The sequence below is a fragment of the Brachycentrus maculatus genome, unplaced genomic scaffold (assembly GCF_059751285.1).
Source record: "Brachycentrus maculatus isolate JH-2025_06_01 unplaced genomic scaffold, ASM5975128v1 h1tg000421l, whole genome shotgun sequence".
Taxonomy (NCBI): Eukaryota; Metazoa; Arthropoda; class Insecta; order Trichoptera; family Brachycentridae; genus Brachycentrus; species Brachycentrus maculatus.
The window spans coordinates 344,344-370,504 of record NW_028281169.1 but is presented as its reverse complement, the minus strand read 5'-3'; the positions used below and the strand labels follow the sequence as shown (position 1 = coordinate 370,504).

The 26,161-nt window shown below is 32.3% G+C and overlaps 1 protein-coding gene across 13 annotated transcripts in view; it reads right to left on the bottom strand.

Annotated features, from left to right (window-relative positions):
- The window catches only part of Hnf4 (Hepatocyte nuclear factor 4), an 88,778-nt gene that overhangs the window by 36,331 nt on the left and 26,286 nt on the right, over positions 1–26,161 (bottom strand). For 6 of the 13 annotated variants that reach the window (XM_088271162.1, XM_088271164.1, XM_088271165.1 and 3 more), the window contains exon 1: positions 21,332–21,449. The exons of 6 other annotated variants lie outside the window; for them this stretch is intronic. In XM_088271162.1, the coding sequence (XP_088127288.1) occupies positions 21,332–21,350 (19 nt within the window). In that variant the 5' untranslated portion in view covers positions 21,351–21,449. Of the gene's footprint in view, positions 1–10,479; positions 10,552–21,331; positions 21,450–26,161 lie in introns of those variants that run through there. One more of the 13 variants, XM_088271167.1, reaches the window with a different exon arrangement.

Here is a 26,161-nt window from a genome sequence, read left to right as displayed (position 1 = left end):
TATTATGGCCCAAAAAATAAAGGTGAATCGTATAACAATAAAATTATTAAATTTGAATAATTTATAAAGCGCCATTTTCGTAAAATACTATCTCAAGGGCACATCGCTATGAAAAAAAGGACTTTATTTTTTGGGTAATGTTTTTATGTTTGTTGAAAAAAAATGCTGCCATTTCTAATTAACAATATAATATTAAAAATTTATTTGGTTAATATAAAATGGTTCTAATTTAGTAAGTTAAAATAGTTTTAATTAACGTTTTAAAATTAAAAAAAAAAAACATCTACTACATTTTGAGTGTGTCTAAATACTTATATTAAAGGATATTCATATTATTTTTTGACATTTCATCAAATATAAAGAAGAATATGGAAGTCTGGGCAATCATAAACCAGCCTATAACGGTCGTCAGCCACATAAATGCCCAGACTTCCATATTCTTCTTCATCTTTGATGAGATGTCAAAAAATATATATATAAAAATCAGTATATTAATTCTTCATCTAACATTAATTGCGCCAACGATTACGCCTCCGTGGTGTAATGGTTAGCGTATTTAGCTACCGTGCTGGAGGGCCCGGGTTTGATTCCCAAGGAAGGATGAAAATAAATTTTAGTGATTTTACACTATGATATTTATTTAAAATTACTCTGGACTGGTCCCTAATGCGCAGGAGTGATCACCTTGCCTTCGTGTAAGTAACGATTAAGATAACACCGCGTCAATACGCTGCAGTACCCTATGCACCATTGGGTGAGGATAAGGTTTAGAAGAAGAAAAAAGGAAAAAAACCAAGATATCTCTTAGGTGAAGAAATCAATGTTAGTAAACGGAAAAAAAATTGCGACATTTTTGGGTTTACACACCATATTTCAGATACCAATAAAAAAGAAACTTTATCAAAAAATAAATATTGAATACCTGCAATCTTCATCGATGTTGATTACTAATAAAATAATAAGTCTTTTCATTTTGAAAGATCTGCAATTTTCGAATCAATCGCGGAAAATTTACGAAATCGTCTCTACTAATCCGCAATAATATAAATATATTTTTTTTTACATAAATTCGCCAAATATTCTCAATAAAACATTAATGTTCTCATATATATACAAACGATAATAAATGCGAAGTCTAACGCACTTAAAAAAAGTATCTACTTATGAAAATATATTTTTAAAACTCGTTTAAATTTATTACAGAGAACGATGCCACGAGAACTAACAAAATCATAAAAATGTACAACACGAGATTAAAAGTAAAAAAAAGTACTTAAATCAACAGCTCAGTAGAAAATATCTAAAAGAAAAAAAAAACGTGGATATCTAACTGGAAAAAAAATACAAAATGTAAGTCTTCGGATAAAAACGACAAAAAACGTGGCTTTCTATTTTACGATCATCAAAATTTTACATCGCGTATACATTCGTATAAATAAATGCCTACATATTATTTAATTTCAATATATTAATAGTTAATGGTTAGTTACGACCCTAATTACATTAGTTTAGTTTTTAAAATGTCGATACATACGTGATTGCCTTTTAATTATTTTATATATAGCTCACTCCTTTCAAGAACGTCATAAATCAAAAATCGTCAATTTTCAGTTGTGCATGTTTTCGGAATGCCCAGAAAATGTACTATATCCTAGCAAAAGAGGCATATTTTTAGCTTAATATTTACCCGCTACAGGGCAGAAAATGTTGTTTTTGCATTTTGAAGAAAAGGTATTGTTTAATTATTTTTTTTAAATATATTTAATATTTTTCAAATAGAGAAAAAATCTTCAGGTTTTACCTAAAAAGATCTGTTGCATAGTAAAAAGTTTAATATGTGGCTTGATATTTATTTTTAAAACATTGTGTTATATTTTTAAACTTTGAAAACGTTCTCCTGAATAATCAAGTTTTTTGATTTATGACGTTCTTGAAAGGAGTGAGCGATATGTTTAAGAGATGAAGAAAACGTTGAGTATTTTAACTAGCATAAAAAACAACAAAATAAAAAAGAAAAAGAGTTATTAAGCAAGCATGAGTTTAGATATTTTTATTTAAAAAAAAACTAACTGACCATCTCGCCGTTTGTCCGGTAGGGCTAGGCAGAGAGAATAGAACCCCATCATATAATAACTTGGATCGCTTTTAAGCCAGCCAAATGCCAGGTCGTAAGCCTTGGGATGCTCAGACTTCCATCTTCTTTCATAAAAAAGGGAAGAACGATAGATATTTCTTCCACTGCTGGATATACACCGTATCCTTCCATTTCCTTCGGTCTGTTGCTGTTTGTCAGAGCCATAGTCTCTAGTGCATATCGCTCACTCCTTTCAAGAACGTCATAAATAAAAAAAATTGATTTTTCAGGAGAACGTTTTTAAAGTTTAAAAATATAATACAATGTATTAAAAATAAATATCAAGCTGCTTACTGAACTTTTTACTATGCAACAGATCTTTTAAGGTAAAACCAGAAGGTTTTTTCTCCATTTGAAAAATATTTAATTTATTAAAAAAAATTAAACAATACCTTTTCTTCAAAATGCAAAAACAACACTTTCTGCCCTGTAGCGGGTAAATATTCAGTTAAAAATATGCCGCTTTTGCTGGGATATATCCGGAAACATGCACAACTGAAAATTGTCGATTTTTGATTTATGACGTTCTTGAAAGGAGTGAGCGATATGTGTTCACTAGTAATATGCAGGATTCGAACATTTTCTTTTTAGACAGGTCGGAATCTCCTTACTTCGTAGAATTTGTTTGAGACACATACATCCATAGAGTAAATATAATAATCCAGTGTCTGATATAATAAAGAATATTGATACTGTAAAAATAAGATTGTAAAATGGTAGACAGTAGACAGCGCGCGGTGCCGGACGTCGCCGTCGCGCCGCCGGAGCTGAGTTCGCGCTTATCAGTATTGGTTAGCATTGAAACAATCGTTTCTCAGGTCACAGTTCAATCAGATTCTTGCTATTTATTCTCCATGCTCCATTTATATGCTGACTCTAATAAACGATTCTGTTTTATATGTTTTATTGACAATACTATCCTTGGAGAAGGCAAGGAACTCCACATTGCACAGCCAATTCAACCTGTGGTTACTCTTACAAATATATTTAAAAATATAAATCACTACATTAGCGGACTTTTCCTTGAGAACGGTTATCTTGCAACGAACAAAAAGATTAAGTGACAATAACCTAGGCCACTAGGTCGCCAAACTAATTAGCCAATATATATTAGAGCTGAATATGTACATTACAATGATAAAAAATTTCTTGAGAGCAATTTCAGTACCTACATCTCAATTATAATTTAGGGCCTTTATTAAATTACGGTACAGTCAATAACACTTGATGTCACACTTAAAAAGGATAGTATTAATTAGTATAAAAAAATCTCTTGAAAGTAATGTCCATGCATCTCCTTTGAACGTTTGATCAAGTCAGGTTTGCATGTTGTTATTTGTCGTCTTATTGATGATAACATGTTTCCAGGTTATCATCAATAAGACCATTTCTCAGATTGCTTACAATAAGGTTCATACTTGAAAAATATTGAAAATCGATGAATTTGTGAATCAAAAAATTAACGGATCAGCTTTATGCGCTATTAGACCAAGTTCTGATAATTTGAAGTAGTAATTTAAACAATTCTACAGTCAGTGTATCTCCAAAACGGTCGATGGGGTTTATGGATTTAAAGAAATGTTTTTCAGTGTCTATAAAAAAAGGTGATAACACCCCTTTCATATTTCGTAGGTATGAGTAAAGCTACCATTTTAAGTAATTATTCTTAGAAAAACATAGTACGCAAAAGAGATTCTTTCAAATTATTGTATATTCTACCAAGGTTTGAAATAAAAGTCTTTCGTTTTCCAGGACAGGATATACATTTGAAACTACCAACAAAAATTATTTACCGTCCACAAAAGGTCGTAATTTAATCTTATCCTTTCCAGTTATCGGTTCGTAACATTCAAGTGATTAGAAACAAGTAAGTAGATAAAGTAAAGACGGTAAATTAAAACTCGCAGTGACAAAAACGGTCTCATGAAAAATCGAAACATGACACTCCGACTGATAACGGCATCAGGCCACGTTAGTAAATGCGATTTCATATTATACAAGTTTACAGCGACAAATTGAAATTGTAACCCTTATCCGCACCCTGTGTCATAGCATAGGGCTTGTCGTCATATCCAAACAGTATTATCTTGATCGTTTATTAAAAATGACAAGCAAAGGGAGGCGGACTGATTTTTATGCTAGAATATTTAGTATTTTTTTTTGACGTCTCATCAAAGATGAAGAAGAATATGGAAGTCTGGGCATATACGGGGCTGACGACCGCCATAGGCTGGTTTAAGATATCACTTTACACACGTGTAACATTCATCAATTCTACCCATTATTGACAACCACACTACTCAAATTCTTGGAACTTCTATATATATGAACCAATTTTGAAACACTGTTCTTGAATCACTAGAACTTCACTAGAGACATATATTGGTGAGATGAAAAGAAGCTTTTTTGAAACAAAAAAAAAAAACAAGAAAGAACAAGTATTTGGACATACTCAAAATGTTGTAGAATATTTAGTATTTTGGCAACAATATTTACCCCAAAAAATCTCTACATACCGAATCGAAATGTTGAGATTTGTTCGTTTGCACGAAAAGGAGATTTCTCAGCGATTTGTGTAGAAAATAAATCACAAAAATAATCAACTTTATTATTATAATAAAATACCTAGAAAAAAGTAAGTATTAAACTAACTTACTAACTAACTAACCACCACGCTGCTTTCCGTAGGGTAGCAGAGAGAATAGAATGCCACCCCACTCTATCTTTGCAAACATTCTTTTCCGCTTCCACATTCATGCAACGCTTCGTACATACCCGCTGACATTTTGACTCCTTCCTTATCTATCCACTTTCAAGCATTTAAAGTACTTGATTATGCCAGGTCTTCCTCTGCTTATAATTACTAAACTATAAACAACAATTTGTATGAATTCGTCTCATACATTTGTTTTACTATTTTAATCGGACACATTTATTCCACATGTAAAAACCATCTCAACACCTCTTTGTTAATTTTATCGATAATCCCAACATTATTTCCTAATTTCATCATTTGAACAACTATCATCCATCCTTTTTTTCTTTTTTTCTTTATTTGAAATTCTTTTGCATTTCACAATATATTATACTTACAAGTACAAAAAAATATATATTAATACAAAAAATATCCGACAAAGGCATGGCCTGTGTGGGTATACATTATATTTTAGGTTAAAATAAAGGGCGCTGGCAAAACTACAATACATATTATCAGAAATAAAATTAGATTAATAGTGCTAATATAAACAACAAATATTGTATTTGACTTTCACAGATAAAAATAAAAAATATGAAAATGAAAAAAAATAGCAAAAATGTACTACATGAGTTTACGTTTAAAATAAGAAGATACTTAGATCTGTTTTTTTTTTAATAAATAATTTCAGCAAAATTTTACATCGAAACAAACAAAGGCAATTAATTAATGTCTAACATATAGTCTTTGTAGAATGAATCAAACAGTTTTGGAGCTATGAAAAATGAGTGTCTTTGCGAACATTCATCGGATTTCGACTGCATTCCGTCTACTTCCACTATTATATTGCCAAATCTACGCTTCACTTACAATAACATTAGGATTGGTGTCAGGACTCCATAAAAGTGCGAGGGAAAGAGAGTGTAACGATAACGTTAGAAAAACAAATACAAAACCATCGTCTCTTTATCCGGTAAAATTGTTGATATTATGTCTAAGAAACCCATTATCAATGCGGATGAAAATACCAAAATACAGAAGACTGAGATAAAACGAAATCTGATATTGCATTTTTTGTACGTATCAAGATAACATTGCGTAACTTTTAGCCCTGCTAGATAGCCGTAGGTTATCCAGTTACAAATCATATTATAAAAAGGTTTTACTAAACAAAATTTAGACTCTCTAACGAAAACAACAAAAAAGTCAATAAGATAATATATGATGCACGTTACTTAAAAAAATTTCTACAGCACACTGTGTCTCTGGTGGTCGGTTACAGGTATAGATAACGCGTTTACTATTTATATATTTATTAAATAATATATATATATTCATATAAATTTCTACAAATGGGGTTTGACGTTTGTTCCGATTCACCCAGCTAACAATCCTTAGAACAAAAGAATTATTTTCTTCTTATTTTTCTTATATATGATCTGAAGATCTGTGTTTTTCAGGAAAGTGAATCCTCCTGTGATGTTGACAGGTCAGCCTTATATCTTCGTTTGGAATTCTGTCTGAGCGACCTCCCTGTGATAGCCCTTAAGATAAATATTTCCGTTGTTCTGAGATGATTTTTGGCTCTGATTGTGTCGATTTTTTTTCACTTTCGATAATTTAAAACAACAGACAAGACGGACAACCCAAAGACAAGAGTCAGAAGCAAAAATGCGTCAAATGCGGTTAAGATATCGCGCACTTTGCACTGTGAATATATGAACTTATTCATGACTAAGTTTTAAATTTACGTCAAATGTCTGAAGTTCAATTTGGGAAATCCTCGGCACTGTCAAATAAATAACGATTACCAGCAAATATTTTTGCTGGATTTGTAAATTCCATTAATGGCGATCGCCGTGAAATATTGTTACAATCTACCTGCATGTACATAATACATTATACTCTAGGTATACAACGCGAGTAAACAAAACGCCATAATGACAGCTCATCAAATAATGATTACACGTTAATCTTGGACATAAGGCTCGCTCCACACGAGCCAAATCAATTCAAGAATTCAATGGCGGCTTCCACCGTCAATATATGGTATATGCGCCATCAGAAATTATAGACAACTCGGATGGCCTGCGATTGATTTCGGGAATGTATTTCGGAAATTCTTCTTCTTATTTCTGTGCCACTTCTAACGAAGATCAGCGATCATCGTGGCTATCTTAACTTTTGATGCTGCAGCTCTGAACAGAGATTTGGTGCTTCTGCCAAACCATTGTCGTAGGTTTTTCAGCCATGATGTCCTTGGGCGTCCTTGAGTTCTTCGCCCCTCAATCTTTCCTTATATGATTAGGTGGAGAAGACGATATGTTTCATTTCTCATGACGTGTCCGAAGTACATCAGCTTTCTCTGCTTGATGGTTGGTAGGAGTTTTTCGGAAATAGTATCTCAAAAACAGGCTACAAGGCCTACACCCAGCAGAAGAAGAAGAAAAAGAACAAGAGAGTGGTGAGTGGCTATATACTTGGTAAGTGGTTGAACATAAAAAAAGTCCCTCTCCAAGCACAAGAACTCAGTCTCTTTTTTGTTAATGCTCAGCGCAACTAAAATTATAAGATTATATTAAATACAATTGTATAGAAATTGTATTAAAACTACATACTTAACATAATTGAATAAAAAGTGTTTTTTATAAAAAGAGAAATATTTATATTTTTACTATTACTAAATACTTCAATTTCATACTATTTCTGTGAGCCTAAGCGGGTCATTATTAGAATTGTGGTAGAGTGGGTTCGAACCGAGAAACTCTGACACTCCGCAACACTAACCACGGGACCACAACCTGACACTTATCTAACATATTATTGAAATGAATGACCACAAAGTTAATGTTTTAAATTTAATTACAAATATTAATAATGTGTAAGTCTCCTTTTCAATCACTGCTTCTTCTTTTTCGATTTAACATTATGTTTTTTTTTTTAATAACTAAACATTAACCACGTGATAGAAACTCATACATTTTAATGAATCAAAGAAAAAACCGTCACTCATACGTCAATGATATTGATTTATTAATTATATTAATGATAGCATTTCAACACTTTTCATAAGTACGTTAGACTGTGTATGTGAGCACTATATGCATGGAGATAGTCATGTATGTATTATACCCGACGTGTCTTCCAATTATTTTGATGTACTTTTTTTAAATAGAAAAATACAGCCTTCAGAATGTTTTCGAGTGGTATAAATCTAGCGAGATCTTCTAGGATTTATCAGAACATAATAACACAATGTTTACACATTCCGTATCCCTGTTTTAAATTAATTTCATAATTTTGTCCTTCATAACTTCTTTATGCCTTCCTCGTAATGATTGAATATGTCCAAGTTTATAAAATACTATTTTTTATAAACGAGTTCTCTAAATGTTTTTTTTCAATGACTTTTCTCAATGATAGATAATACCTTCTTGCAGTAAAACTCAGCTTCGTGATATTGTAATCTAAAATGTATGTGATGTTTATATATTGCATTGAACATAGAAAAACAACATATGTATATACTAGACATGAGTCGTTTGGGAACAACCGGATCTAAATGATCTGTTCATATATAAAATATGTGGATTGTGTACTGATCATAATTTTTAGTGACTCTCGTTCACGAGCGCCGATTCGTTCAGTAGCTCGCTGGTTCACTACCCTTGTTCGAATTTATGATTGTTATTTATGATTGTCATTATTATGATTTTTTCCGAGTGAAAAAAGGTTTTAAAGAAAAATTTGAAGGAAGTAAGGTTTCATGACAAAAAAAAATTTTGGCTTTTGTTGAAAAGATTTGTGATAAAAATTCTCTTCCACCGCCGACGCCATTATGTCCGACGAAAGATCCATCGTCCAATTGATCCGGTCTCACTGAACGGATCGCTCAAGTGATGCGGATCGTCCGATTGATCAGATCTTATCCGCCTCTAATGTAGACGTGCCTTGAAGTGAATACATTGTAATAATATAATGAAGAAATTATTTAATAATATTGATCATAAGTGTGGACGCCTCCGCTACTCCCCTCGCACAGGTACAGCTTCCTAGTTGAAGCGAGTCATACTGCGATCCCTTCCACATCCCACACGAGGTCAAGTGGACAGTAAACACGAGGGTTCTTGGAAAAAGGTCAAGGAAACTGCTTGTTTCTTCTCTTTGTTGAGAAACCGCGGCCATACTATAGCTTAGTAAATATGTTATACTATTTTATTCTTATTGATTCTCAAAGGGGGCAATGTCGCCCATGAGAAGCGCTGGAAAAACCTGGAAAGCCACCTAGAAGAAAATGGCCTATTTGTGTGAGACAAAAAAATGACGGAAGGGTTTTAAATTTATTTATTTATACTTATGTACAGAAATAAATAAGTACATTGGCGGGCTTACTGCTTAAAAGCAATATCTTCCAACAAACCAAAAACGGACTAGTGATATTGATCAAAACGTTTGATACCATAAAAAGCTGTTTGTAATCAGAGGGTAGATAGTACTTGAACATTAAAAAATACATAAATTACAAATTGATGATAATAAGGAAGGCAAAGGAAAAAGGGAGTTAAGGGAAGGAGGTAGAAGGAAAAATTATAGGAGGAGGTTTGATGGACAGTTAGGATTCTAATGATAAATAGTAATGTTTAATTTATCGCCGCAGTTGAGATTTTCAGGCAATTTCTTTTCGATGAATACAGAATTGATAGGTTGATATTTTTTTAACAATAGGTACTAACCGTTATGCTAACGGAAGTTGTTACACGTGAGATGACGTGGGTCCATCGTTTTTTAAGGAAGAAGACAGGGGAGGAGGGGGTGGATTTAATTTATTTTTATCCAAACCTTGAGGTGAAGTCTCTTAGGTTTATATGGAATATACATCATATAATATGCAATGAAAAACATAACATAAAATAAACTAAGTAAAAATAAATAAGTAAAAATAAATTAAATGAAATTAGCAATGTAATCTATGGTTATAGTAAAACGAATTTCAACTAAATTAAGAAAATCATAAGTAAAAATGTAGATAAATTTAACTTAAATTCTGGACCTTTATTTAAAAAGACTGGGTTTTTTAAACCGGTCATAAATCCGTATTGTCTGAAGCTTAAAACGACTGATCTTTTAATATTAATATTTTCTATCGAATAGAACAAACCTTTAATTTCAACCTTCATATGTATGGAATCCCAGCCTAGAAAGGCGCTGGTCCATCAATTATGGGTGCCGGACCGAAAAACTTTGGGAACCAGTGGTCTAGCGGCATGTTCGCACATAACTATAAGTAAATAATATTGTTTTAAGTATCAACAACTCGCTAATTCTTCCCACAAGTATTAGGCTGTGCCACAATATTAAGAAACGTCGGATTTCGGTGATGAATTGCTATGTATTTTTTTTTCAAAATAGTAACTAAGGATCGATTCCTAAAATTGTTTGAACTGGCCGGCAAGAGAGAAGATGGAGGGATCCAGAAATAAAATATGTATAAATATTACGTGAACAGAAAAAATGTCCACAAATAACATTACTTTTACGTCAGCAGAATCTGCGAATAACGCCACTTGACGTCATGCGTCTCGAGATCTGCCATGCTGCAGTATTAAATCAATCGACTTACTCAATAAAACAATTGCACAACAGTACTTACGATTCAAATTTGAAACTATCGCATCTTGATAGCTGAAGTTGTGTAGAAGAAGAGATGTGTGTTTTTATAATGCTGAATTAAAAAAAAACGAATATTTAAAAACAAAACATACTCGAAAAAGTGGATTTCGACATTAAATTTAAAAAAAATATAAATTTATTTTTCCTTACTGATGACGGAATAGTAATTAAAAAATTCGTCCGCCTCCGTAGTGTAATGGTCAGCATGCTCGGCTACCGTTCTGGAGGTCCCAGGTTCGATTCCCAGGGGGGTTTAATAAATATAAGCGATTTTTTCACTCTAATATTTATTCAATATTACACTGGACTGGTACCTGAAGTGGAGGGCTGATCACCTTTCCTTCATGTGTAAACGATCGAGATAACACTGCGTTTATATGAAGCAGTGCCCTATGCACCATTGGGGTGCAGTAAGGGTTTTATTATTATTAATTAAAAAAATATTAGCATCAAGACAGCCTCTAGATAAAGATACATTAGATAACAGATGCAAGCCCTAATTTTGGGTGTCAGTGAAATATTGGGTTGTAAGAGAAGTAGAGGAGTTACGGGGACAATGTGAGGGTAAATGAGGACAGCAGCAATACCTATGGCACTAAGTTATGTAATTTGTACGAGTCTCTGGACGATCATACTAGATACGGCCATGACTAAATCATTTAGATAAGCACTGTTCGGAGAGAAACCCAAACTGATAAAATAACTCGGAAATCACTTTCCAGATATACAGGGCATAAAGTCCACGTATTAAATGACACATGACATAAAAATATATTTAAAATTCCGATCCGAGACGTCCAGATATACTCGTGAAAGTGAGATATAATATCAACTTGTTTTACTAGCACGTGACAAGAGGGGTCGGTGAAATAGCAGCGAAGAAATGAAAAAGGTCTATATACCATATTCATTATCTATAACTAAAGGGAAAAAAGCTCTCCTAAGATATTATATTAAATACAGCATAAGTTCACGAAATCGATAATTAAAAAAAACACACACCCAGAAAAATAGCGAATAGCTGATAATCAAACCCATGACCAAGCTAGAACGACGGACTGACCACTCAGGAAGGAATAAGCTCGAAGCCACATCTTTCTTAACTAAATATGTCGTCAAGACAATAAAATACAAAATAATTATATAAATCTAGCATCATTATCGTTGTTTTTATTGTGTACGTACGTAAAAGTATATAAAAAACGTATAATATAGATACATTATAGCGTGCATTTACAAGGTCACTGCTTGATAACCAATAGCGTGATGATCAATAGACAATAGCAGAGGTACAATGACGACAAAATCATCATTTATCATTTTTATACAAAGAATTCTACGTTATGTCTGGAATCATAATAGACAAAATAAAAAGGACAAAATGAGACGGAAAATAGTGGATAAAAAATTTCTTTCTTCTCCCTCTCGAGCAATCGGCTTCGGGGATGTTTGACAGTTTTTGTTTCCTTCACAACATATCTCTGCAAGGCTAGTTTTTATTGCTATTTTTTTATATACCCTGTCCAGCCCATTGGCGATCTCTATGGTTTCCGCCACCGTGTCCTCTGACTGGAACATCATCAACTCCTCCAATCCTAGTCCAGTAACGTACATTGCCAAATTAAGACAGTACCCTTCTTCCAATGTCACATCTTTTCTCTCTCTTTTGGTTCCGTATCAGTATTTAGACGTTGGCGTCATCCATAGCCCTGCACTGGTCTGTCCCAGGCAGCAAGGAATAGCTGCTCCGTACCGAGATAAGTCCAGTTCCTGATATTCCGCGCCTTGACATCATTTGTCTTCCTGATCCTCGTCTTCCTTCCACCTTTCTATCGATTATGGTTTGGAGTGGGCAACACTTTGGAATTCGCAATAAATGTTCAAAGTATTGAGTTTTTCGTTTTCTGACGGATGTTATGAGCTCCCGGCATTTGTTAATCCGTTTCAGGACAGCCTCGCTTAGTATCCGTTTTGTTCATGATATTTGTTTTGCAGTGACGCAATTTTCTTTGAAATTATGGAGGCTTTGATGCTTTGGATTGGTTCATTTGGTTCGTATAGAAACACGGACTAAACATACCATCTGACCTGTTATTCTCGAGAATAACCTGAAGCAAATGGTACTGTTCACCATTCAATACATCAATACACCACTCATGAAACCGTCTTTTTCGCTCTAGAGAAATTGGTTAGTGTTTGCAGAATTAATTCCAGCTAATGTATGATATGTATTTAAGTAATGTGAGTTATTCAGAAAAGTATCCGTTAATATGTATATAATTTGGCTCTATCTCTCGACCAAAAATATACAGGAAAATGGCCGCCGTCTTCATTCAAATGAGAAGCTGTTGATGTTTATACCATCAAATTGAAAACGTTATGAAAACAAAAAAAAAGCCTTAAATAAATGACAGCCGATCGTCATCAATTAAGTTTTTATTTTTACAGTCAGTGACGCAAATATGAATTAATACTGTTGGAATTGTTTATTAAATGAATCTTTTTACTACTCTTGCATTTTTTATGGTTACTAATAATTCGGAAATCAAATTAAATTCAAAAACGATCGATACATTATGATTTAGAAAAAGTCGCAAATGAAAAGTTTTTTTCAAGATGGATAAACAACTTTACTGTAAAGAAAATAAGGAAGCATTGATTGGATGATACACCCACGTCGTTTTACAAATCAATAAGACTATTCTCAAAGTTTTACTTTATTGTAAAAAGTAGAAATTTATTATAAAAATAAAAAGATTTTCCACCCCCTACCAGTTTCCAGAATTTTTATGGATTCTAAAATTCTCGTGGAAGAGGCGGGGGAGATTAATAACAGAATAGAAGCCTTTGACAATAGGTACAGATACATATATCTTTATTCGATAACTTCGGTAGAACAGTGATGTAGTATATTTATTCAAGGAAAACATATTGACACAAAAAAGATATTGGCGCACTAAGCGGTATTGTGCGCCTTTATTGAAAATAACAAATAAAATAATAAATAATAGTTTTTATTTCTTCTTACTCGCACCGTTTTTCTTCAAAGGACTCAAAATTACAAATTAGCAGTGTCCAAGTTAGTACGAGTACGGGAACGCACGGTGCAAAAACTCAGTTTTCAGTTTATTCAACAACAAAAAAATAAACACCTGTATAATACCACTTTTTTCATAGATAAATACTTGTATTTTTATTATTTACTAACATATTTCAATTTTATACTATTTTTGTGAGCCTAAGCGGCTCATTATTAGAAATAGGTATCAAATTGTGGTAGAGTGGGTTCGAACCGAGAAACTCTGACTCAAGAGTCCGCGACACTAACCACGGGACCACAACCCGACACTTAATGAGTTTTATTTCATTACACACGACTAGTTTCGAAAACTACTGATGTTTTCATGTACAAGTGAAATAAAAGTTAAACTAATAATCAACATGTCATTCCACAAAGTTAATGCCGAATTAATAAATAATATAGTTTTCAGTTAGTCAATTTGACAATTGAGCACTAAGCTGTCGGTACTTGAACATATCAACGTTGTTGGATGAGGTTGCTCGTTGGAAGAAAAATGTAAGGTTTCAAAATAGCCAAAATTTAAAATAATTTCATTTTTAACTTTTTAAATTTAAAAAAAATATCGAAATTTAAAATTTTAGGCTGTTTGTAGTCGTCTATAGGTTTGCGAACAAATCCCTCCCTTCCACCCCGCTTTTTTTTGTTCGATCCTTATTCTTGGTAGCCGATGCACTTTTCAGTTACAGATCGTTTTGATCATAAATCCCAATTCAGGATGTTTGTATATCGTGCGAACGCTACAGTTGTAGCGTAACTTTGTAACGCTACAATTATATGCACGTACGATTTACGAACGCTACATTATTTATTGCAGCATTTCCATTGCTAGTGAATGTATATCGCTCACTCCTTTCAAGAACGTCATAAATCAAAAATCGTCAATTTTCAGTTGTGAATGTTTTCAGAATGCCCAGAAAATGTACTATAACCCAGCAAAAGATGCATATTTTCAACTTAATATTTACCCGCTACAGGGCAGAAAGTGTTGTTTTTGCATATTGAAGAAAAGGTATTGTTTAATTATTTTTTTGAATATACTTAATATTTTTCAAATGGAGAAAAAACCTTCAGGTTTTACCTTAAAAGATCTGTAGCATAGTAAACAGTTTAAAAAGTGGCTTGATATTTATTTTTAATACATTGTATTATATTTTTAAACTTTAAAAACGTTCTCCTGAAAAATCAAGTTTTTTTATTTACGACGTTCTTGAAAGGAGTGAGTGATATATCCTGCATAGAGAGCGGATATGGATCAAATAAGTGAGACGAATGGACGTGGAAGGTGCGAAGTTTGATTATATTTTTATTTCTAAGATAATTAATAAAGGCAAAATTACGTATATGTACACAAGTATTTGAACTTGTTCTCCAACGCGTGACGAATGATGACCAACGATGACTCGACACATTTATTATCACTGCGTGCGCAAAATTGTTTGTACTAGACATACCACCACACACAATATTTTATAATACGTATTATACCTACACATGCACTTCCTTGGCATACCACAGTGTTAAATTAAAATAGCTACAGTAGCACAGCGGGTAGCACGTTTTACAAAGAATGACGCCCCGGGTTCGATCTTCGCACGGCTTAATTAGAGGTTGTCAGTTATTTTATACGCTGTTTCTTATGAAATGAACGAGTTCAGTAATTTAATAAAAAAACGTTGAAGTTCTTATGTTTTCTTTTAAAATATTGAGTTAAAAAGATACATCTCGTTATACAAGGGATTTAAAAGATACATAAACTTGTTATACAAGGACGTCAACCACCAGGACGTCCACCGAAAAGATGAAGGGGAAGCTGGACCTCCCATCTAAGGAACAAGACCGGAGCCCCGATTAAACAGATCAACAGATCTATAAAGAAAGGAAGAAGAAGAAGAAGTATTGTATTTAAAATATACATCTGGTACCTAGTTGGATTGACACAGTTCCTGACAAGAAGTGCTTCATAAAATGATAGTATTGCCACATGTCATATACTTGGTTGGTCATGCAAGTGTTCAGTAAGAACTTTTTTAAGAGAAAGACCTTTTTATTTTACTAACAGCCGTATTATGGAGTGAGGAAGAAAAAAACTGCAGAATGCTTCTCCTGCGTCCGTGTACAAACAGTAACATAAAGAAAATAAGAGGAAAGAACGGTTAAAGGAATTTGTGAGGCAAATGTAGTTGGAGAAAGAAGCAGAGTAAAACCGAAGAAAACTTAGCACAATCAGGCATGTAAAATACTTGAAAGTCGAAATAATCGGCGGGTATGCATGAGGAGATGCATGAATGTGGAAGAGGCGAAAATGTTTGCAGAGGCAGGGTGATATGGCGTTCTATTCTCTCTGCCTACCCCTGCGGAGAAGCGGCGTTGTGGTTAGTTAGTTAGGAGGAGTTAACAATTATGAACAACAGGCTTACACTTGTATTATGCTAATGTTTGCATTCTCAATTGAACCTCTAAACCGGGGTATACAAACGCCGAGAAATTCAGGCGAATTCACAAATCATGTCAAAATTTGGCTTTGTAACGGAAAGTCCATAAAAATGAGTTAAACCGATCCTCACCGTCTGTATCCTACCCTCGTACAGTCATAACCTTTTTATTTGTAAAGTACCTTCGCTCTGTATGATATGTGCTTAAAAATCAATACAAACGCAACGGATTACTTTACAACATTTTGAGTGTGTCCAAATACTTGTTCAATGTTTCAAAATTGGTTCATATATTATATAGAACTTGAGTAGTGTGTTTGTCAATAATGGGTAGAATTGGTGAATGTTACACGTGTGTAAAAATGATCACTTAAACCAGCTTATGACGGTCATCAGCCGTCAGACTTCCATATTCTTCTTCATCTTTGATGAGATGTCAAAAAATGATATGCAATGCATTACGTTTACCGAGATTTCAAGCGTCAATAAGTAGAATTTTTGGTGAATTTCACAATTTGTGTAATTCCTTTCGTTCATTCAAGAAACTACACTTTGGCGAATAGTTTCTGTTATTTGCAATTCATCGTTTTTTTTCAATGTTTGGAAACTACAACATTATAGATAAAAATACCGTTTTACATATTGAAGATGTCAAACACGCACGGTATTATTCTAAAAAAAAATAAAAATCATGTCGCAATGATATGAAACTATTTATCGTTATATTAAAAATCTTCAATCTCAGCATAGACCCACAGCTGTATATATTTTAAATAAATTAATTTAATTATAAGCACACTGTACACATCGACAATACTGAAAGTGAACCTTGCCCGATATGTAATTAAGATGGTGTCTACTCTTCTATTTGATATTATTCATAATTCATAACATTTGTGTCTCAATTACGAATACAAAACAACAATAATTACACTCTGATAAATATCACAAAAATATTTTGTAGTTTATCGATATACGGCGTAAATAAATATTCAACTTTATATTTGATCTGGGTGTGTGCTTGTACCAAATACTTGTTCAAAATCTGGGTTTTCTCTACTTATGAGTTATATATTTATAATTTGTCATCTCGACCCGTCATAGGCTGGTTTATGTAGGTCATGTTGAGCAGTCGTTAAGTTAATTATGAAATTATTATTAATTTCTGACGGTTCAATATTAAGCCGAATTGCATGAATACGCTTTTTTACCTGTTTGAATTAGTAAAATATGTTGCTTGCAAAAATCAAATCTGTGCATAGTATATTTTTTTAATTTTTTGATTTGGCGTTTAATATGTAGAACTCCATTTATATTAATGTATTAATTTTAAATCAAACACAGATTTTTTGAGTCTACTAAGTTGTATTTTATTAACAAAAACACATAAAAAATTATATTGTGACAATTGTTTCGCCTAGTTACGGCATTATCAAACGAATGTGAAGATATAATGGACTGACGGTCCTTATGTAGCTATAAATTTCTAAGTGACAGTTTTAACATGTCATGTATGTATGTATACCTTGGAAAATTTTCACAAGCTATTTTGCTGAAGTTTGTTTGATTTTGTTAGTGTTTGTTTTTTTCCTGGTGATCTTAATAAGTCTCATAATCATTGAATTAAATCAAAATTAGAATTTTATTTTAATTTTTTTATTATTTAAAAAAAAGATTTGTGTTTTTTTATTATTTACAAAAACACTCCAATTTCATACTATTTCTGTGACCGCCTTTGCGGTTCATTATTAGAAATATGTATCAAATTGTGGTAGAGTGGGTTTGAACCATGAAACTCTGACTCAAGAGTCCGCGACACTAACCACGGGACCACAGCCCGACACATTTAACATTTGTATATAGTACATAGCGTAATATGTATATAGTAAATAAGGAAAATATTTAGCGCCCTTGAGACGATATTTTGTAAAAATGTCGTTTTATAAATGAGACAAATATTATCATTATCAACTAGAAGCTAGTTATGTGAAACTGTATATAATATTTCGAAAAAAAGAGATGATAATGTTAAAAAGGTAAAATATATGGTAATTTATATGTATATTTTAATGTGAAACTCGCGAAAACCAGTTTTTATTTTATCTATTTGCAGATTTATAAGTAAAGGGGTTTCTAATGAAGCAGGAAATATGAAGAAAATGAATCATATACATAATTGTTTTATCTGAGATATCAATTAGGTAATATCCCCAGCTTTATTTCCTTGGAAACATAGATTTTATTTAATCGAGTACGCGAAACTTATTACGTAAAATGCGTGCATTTTATTGTAGATACATACGTAAAATGTACGTTTTAGTATCAACGTGACTGGACAGAACTAGTAATCAGGTGAATAAATCCAAATAATTGGTGCGGTGTTAAGTTGATCGTCAATTATACAAAGGCAAGGTAATCGATCAACACTGCGCCTATAAAATTACTCGCGTATTCTAGTGGGAAAGAAAAGGTAATACACACAGGCCGATGCTAAATGTTTAATTCTAATTTGTCATACCTATCTATTTATTTACTATTTTAGCTCGAGTAAAGAAATGTATGGAATACTTCTTATTCCAATTATTAAACAACAAAAAAATCTTCGGGCTAGATTTTTCCTTATGATTTCGGTAGAAGAGTACCAATTTCGGCAAACCAGTGTAGATTCTGGTAGATTTCAGTGGATTTACCAAAATTTTGGTAAGATCCCCATTTTTTTCCCCTGCTGTCCACTCCCCTAGGTGTATAACCAGTGTGTATCCGGCTTGATTCCTCGGAATTAGCATTGCAAAACTGGTCATTCATTTAATTGTAAGTTTTTTCCATGGCTAGAATTTTACGAGTAAATATATCGGATCTGACGTCTTATGGAATAGTGTCGCCGGGAACCTGTTCCGATCAAGCGGAGTGTACACAGAGCCGCACAACGTCGCACCACCAAATCAAATGTGCAAACGCAAACACATCTCGAGAGAATTATTATTTATCCCGGGTAAATAACGCTATTATAATATTATATCTTCAAGAATGACGACGTTTTTGTCGTTGCTGCTTGCGCATCATTTCGGAAATTGCGAGTTGAGACACCTACCTACTACCTACATACCCATATAACAGATTAAAAACAGCAACAACAAAAAAAAACAGAACGGTCTCAAACTAAAAATAGGTAGGAACAGTGCTCGTATTAATTTTATTCGAATGGGAAAATATTCTACGTTGGCAATACTATACTTTTTTTTAAAATTTTGATTATTTTTTAAATTTTTTTATTGCTGTTCTAAAATATACAAAAACAACGAATCCATTTTATACTTCAGTGGGAGATTTTCTAGTTAAGTACTGATGAAATCCGCTACGTTGGCAACAACATACTTTTTTCAATTTTCAATTACTTTTTCCTGACATTTTTATGGCTGTCAAAAAATATACAAAAATAACGAGTTGATTTTGTACTTCAATGGGAGATTTTCTAGGTAAGTTCGGATGAAATCCGCTAAGTGCACTTATCTAACCTAAGATAAAACACATTTTACCCACAAATCGACTTCACTTCATGACCGTTCTACAGTCTGTTCACAGTTATTTTACCTCTAGTTTTTTTATTATTATTATTTATTTGGCAATATAAATAATTTAAAAAAATTAAACTAGAGGTAAAATAACTGTGAACACACTGTATCCCTGATTGTTTACTCATTTTGATTTTAGGGATGATGTAATAAACGAACGTTCTCGATAGAACTGATAACTAGTTATGTTATATGCTTGACAATATCAAACGGCTATGAAACAGAGTTATGAGTTATGAAACAGCTATGGTTTATGGAAATCCTGAAATCCACTAGTCATTTGTAGATTTTTATGGTTTCACAAATGCATTATGCATATTTCTTTCTTTATTGTCACCCAGTCGGGCATAGGCCACTGAATTTGAATTTAAGGGTTGCACGTCCAGTGGTGCCCAGCGATGTTCAGTGTGCTCTTACTGTATATATACCACACGGCACACGTCATTAAGGGTATTGTTTCTATCGTACGAAATTCATACATAAATGTCACATAATAAATATTATATTATAAAAACATAAAAGTTGCGATTTAATGATTGAAATTACAGCAGTTTCATTTGCCATTATTTAAATTATTTTTGAATGTTTTTTGCTGATACTTTGTGGCACATTTTATTTTTGATACCTTTATTCCAGCCGGTTTCGACATGTCCCTTGTCATCTTCAGGGATGGATATGTACTTCAGGAATGGTAAGTACATATCCATCCCTGAACATGACAAGGCGCTTATCGAAACTAGTTTTCGGAAGATGGAGTTGGAGTTTTATACTATAAAAGTTTTTTATGTACTTATTATTTTCATGAAACTATAAATGATTATTCTTATGGAATAAGCTATCGGAAAAGCTATCGGGTTATTGTTTGATCACAATATAATATCCAATCCTACCAAGAAATGTCTACATATACAAACATAATTTAATTAAATTTAATACAGATGTTTTTTGTAAACCGGACACATGCTGAAAAATCTAAAAAATCTATAAAATCGTCCGGTATAAAATCGGACTTTCGGGTGATTCAAATCCCAAAAAAATAGTACAATTAGCCATCGGTCAAGCGGCAATATTAGAATTGTATTCTGTAAAGTAAATATATTTTTATATGTCTTTAATACATGCTCTAATTAAGGCAAATTTATAGATATCAAAATAAATTCACGGAAATTCTCTTATAAACTTATCTAATATAGATTCGATAATGTACATATATTTGGAATTCTAAGATACGTAGCAACTAAGTATGACTGATAACGTTTTCTTTGATAATGACTTAAAAATAATGGTACATTTGGTGAAAGTTTCCTATTAATTTCTAATACAAAGAGAAATGTCAATTAAATTAGCATATAAGTAATTTATTAAAAATCCTTATAATATAAATGAAATATTTCCTCGTTGGTACTTAGAATTTTAATAATATTTTATTTGTATGTATGGTCCAAAGTATAATATTCGCGGAGGAGCGTAAAACTTCGGTGCAACGACAAAAGGGTTTGTAATTATTTATGTATGTATTGTGTATTATTATTGTTATTACAGTAACAATCGCATCCAATCTTCTCTCATTACGATGTATAAAATATTATACGAATTGAAGCTACGCCTAATTGACCCCCGACAACAAATACGAACTGTTTGTCCACCGCGAGCAGCGCACACCGCGCACATTCCTACATTCCACAGAAGAAAATGTCAAAATAACTCGATGAAAACAACTTTTAAAAGGTAGTAGAGGGTACTTACAATCTTCGCACAGTCCCATGGTGGCAGATCTGACGTATAATCGCGGAAAAATGCACTTTTTCGTCAGAGATACGGACGCACCGACATTGGGTTATATTCAACAAGTAACTATGAAAGTGAATTATCTGCCTGAGTTTGACAGCTGATCGACTTGTTGCCGCTTCGCGACATCTAGTGAGCGCGGAGAGAAGTTGCGTATCACGTGACACGCTTTTCTGAGCGACAGCTAAACATAAATAAACCTAATGAGTAGGTATTATTGCTATACGTAATTATGTACATATATATATACATATATATATATATATATATATATATATATATATATATATATATATATATATATATATATATATATATATATATATATATATATATATATATATATATATATATATATATATATATATATATATATATATATATATATATATATATATATATATATATATATATATATATATATATATATATATATATATATATATATATATATATATATATATATATATATATATATATATATATATATATATATATATATATATATATATATATATATATATATATATATATATATATATATATATATATATATATATATATATATATATATATATATATATATATATATATATATATATATATATATTAATGATCGTATTTTTAACACTCTGTTCCAAGAATACGATCCTCTTTGTATATATTTATCAATCTTTTTATCCCTAGAAAATATTCTCCCCGAATAATTCTCCCCGAATATACCTGTTCCTTAATTTCCCCATGTAGGTACTATTATTTTACACCCAGATCTACATCTCTTCTAAAAGCCTTAACTTTGGATTGTGGAACAAATGAAGATTGTCTAATTGCGGATTTTTGATTAATCATAATCAAAAGATAACTAACTAACCATCACGCCGCTGAGGCAGAGAGAATAGAACGCCACACCAATCTGTCTTTGCATTCTTTGCCTCTTCCACGTTCATGCATCTCTTCATACATACCCGCCGATTGTTTCGACTCCTAACCTGACCGCTTTCAAGTATTTGGCAAACCTGATCGTGCCATATATTTTGTATATACTTTATATACTTTTCGAAATTTGAGTGGTTGTCAATCTTAGGCAGAATGGTGTGTAAAATCGCTTAGACAAGCTAACGTCAGGACGTAAGCCCTGTAAACACCCAGATATCCGTATTACCATATCAATAAAAATAAAAACTTCTTTATCTATGTTAAAATGTCAATAAAATCTAGACATACCTTTTTCGTTTAGGATTTCCATTAAAAAAACCTGTCTCATAGATTTTAAACTAAAGAGAACTTCTAAATTTTTATTTGATTATGTAAATAAATTATTATTGCGTGAACATATCCGCAGTTTTATTTTTGATGAACAAAAAATAATATTTGAATATTACTGGAGACGTGAATTTGCGACAATATTGTTCGACCTTGAAAAGTGGGAGGATATTTCAAGCCGAATGGAATATTTTTTATTAATATTTTAAGTTACGAACATAAATATTATGTATCTACTCGGAAAATATGACTTTTATGGTTCTAATAATTTCCAAGGACAACAATATCAAATATTATATTATGGAAATACTTTGGAGGCATCTCGATGGCTCGCGTCATGAGCGCCGACTTTTGAAACCAGTTTTAAACTAATACAGAGCCTAGCGTTTTAAGCCAAAATCCCCCATGAAAATTTGTGCTGATAAATCACTACTAGGTCCAAGGAGGTGCTGGACCAATTCGCAAACCAGCATTATAAACCTAAGGATATAAATAATTGCCCATATTCACCAAAAATGTTTGGCCATTTCAAGAAAAGTGATTAACATTTTTGACAGTTCAACATTCAACATAGATGAAGAAGAATATTGAAGTCAGCGTATTTACAGGGTGTATGACCTGTCGTAGTATGGTTCAGTGATCACTTTATATAGTGTAATATTCACCCATAATTTACAACCATATTACTTATTTTTTTGGAACTTATACAAATATCATAAATCTGGTGTCACTTCAATGTTTTAGTTTTCGGCAGCATCTATGGTTGAATTGAGAAAGTTTTTATTTAAAAGAGATCCTTTTATTTATATGCGAGATCCTAAGATTATTTTACATACTGGGAGACGCCTTAAAAAACACGATTTTTTTTTTTTTGCACCTTGTAATTTCACCAGTTATTTTATTCACAAGATGTTAGGTGTATCCAAATCCTTGTTCACAAATCTAGTTTCTCCACTTAGGGGTTATTTTTCCGCATAGAGAATTGATTTGTGAACCCTTTTCGATTACTGACCACGAGTAAGTGAGATTAAGTAAGAAAACATCTTTCTAAAAATGTCAAACACCGCAACACTTGTACTACAAATTATTTTTTAAATGCCAGAACACTGACCGATCGAAGAGGGATAGGTGCATTCTTTGATTTTTTCGTTATGTAACTAATCGTTAATCTATTTTATGGAATAGACCCTTTTAGGTAGACAAAAATATGTACAGACATACCTGTCTCCGTATGCAGTTAAAATTAGATGAATAAATAAATTTTGGCAAATAACCAAGATATATTGATTTTACACATACATGACATCGTGACGTGTTCAAATATTTATTCAGACACTAATAATCGAAGAATCCTCAGAATCACACAAGTTATCAAAATGGAAAGCACATTTTTAGACTTCATGGATAAGTTTCATATTTTCAATTTGCCAAGAGTCGCGACGTTATTCTTAATACTAGAATATTCAAATAAGTAATCACTAGGTGTAGACTATATTTATTAAATATATTGCAGTGTAGTCTCAATAAGATAAACGACACCTGCCCATTTTATCGGCTGTAGTAACAAAATCTAATCGATGTAGTATGGATTAGTTGATCCACACAATCCCCTAGTATTGGTCAATTCAAGAAATCGATAGCTTATTAATTTCTAACATAGCTAAGAACAGTGAAACGACATAACGCAATCAAATATCACTGCAGTTTTTAGCACAGTTAAGAACGTCATAAATCAAAAAACCTGATTTTTCAGGAGAACGTTTTTAAAGTTTAAAACTATAATACAATGTATTAAAAATAAATATCAAGCCACTTATTGAACTTTTTTCTGTGCAACAGATCTTTTTAGGTAAAAACTGAAGTTTTCTCCTCCATTTGAAAAATATTTAGTTATTTAAAAATAATAATTAGACAATACCTTTTCTTCAAAATGCAAAAACAACACTTTCTGCCCTGTAGCGGGCAAATATTAAGTTTAAAATATGCCTCTTTTGCTGGGATATAGTACATTTTCTGGGCATTACGAAAACATGCACATCTGAAAATTGACGATTTTTGATTTATGACGTTCTTGAAAGGAGTGAGCGATGTGTTCGATAATTACATTTTTTCTGTAATATTGGTCAGGAATTAAGAGAATAGGTAAACAGCAATTACTCGGGCTATGTTTTAAGACACATGTAAAAAGAGAAATAAGAAAGCTACTTAGCTCTATCAAAAGGGAATAGAAATGCGGAGTAATTATATTACAAGATAAATTCGAAGGTAAACGTAGTATGGGATGGTAAGAGTAGTGTGCGTATAAGACGTATATCCTGGCTCGAGAGAGGTAGATATCTCCGAAATCGGTGGATCTACCAAAATATAGAAGGCAAAGAAACTGTATTTATGACAAGTAAATAAACCATTGTCCGCCTTCGTAGTGTAATGGTAAGCACGCTCGGCTACCGTTCTGGAGGTTCCGGGTTCGATTCCCAAGGGGGGTAAAATAAATATAAGCGATTTTTTCACTGTCATATTTATTCAATATTACCCTGGACTGGTACCTGAAGCGGAGGGCTGATCACCTTTCCTTCATGTGTAAACGATCAAGATAACACTGCGTTTATATGACGCAGTGCCCTATGCACCATTGGGGTGCGGATGAGGGTTTTATTATTATTAAATAAACCAAAATATGTGATTCGTCCCAAACTAGGATTAATTCAGGCCTATTAACTTTCGAAAATAGAAACCAAAAATAATTGAGAATACAGTAGTATTGTGGCATTCTAATAAATAATTATGTCGCGTTTAACTGCACGATTTAATAGTTTTATAATTATTAGGTGGCAGTAAAGGTATTTCATGTTTCTCGCTAATGACACGCATAAATTGGAAGCCATTCCTTACATTGAAAACTGAAACAACCATTTGAGCAACACCGGTAGTTTAAAAAAACTGGATAATCTTCAGCAGACAAAATAAAATGACAATACAATGAGTACAATTCTTATTAATCTATGTAAGTAATCGAATGATATATAACAGGCCAGGCCAACACGCGGCCCGCGGCGCCTTTACGTGTGGCTTGCGGTCATATGTGATGATTTTTTGTATATGATTTATTTTATGATGAAGTGTATTATTTTTTTTATTTAAGAATTTTTTTCTAGCTGATTTTGTACAAATTATTAAATTACATTATTAAAATTATTAAATTATAAATATATATATATTTATATACACAAAATAACAATTTTTAACAGAAAAATTTCCGAATATAAGATGTTTTACTCAAAAAATTAATAGTGCCTTTGGATCCTTGGATACTTGGAAGTTTTTTTTTTAAAAATGATAAATAATAATAATATTAAAAACAGGGCGTCAATAATAGACGTAAATCTGGAAAAATTAGTTAAGGTGTGCAACTTCAAGTATTTAAATAGATTAAGAAAAATTAAGTGAGCGAAAAAAACGTCGTTGATAATTGGTTTTATTTGTCACAAAGTTTGTAATATTGTTTGATTTATGTGTCTTTATTAA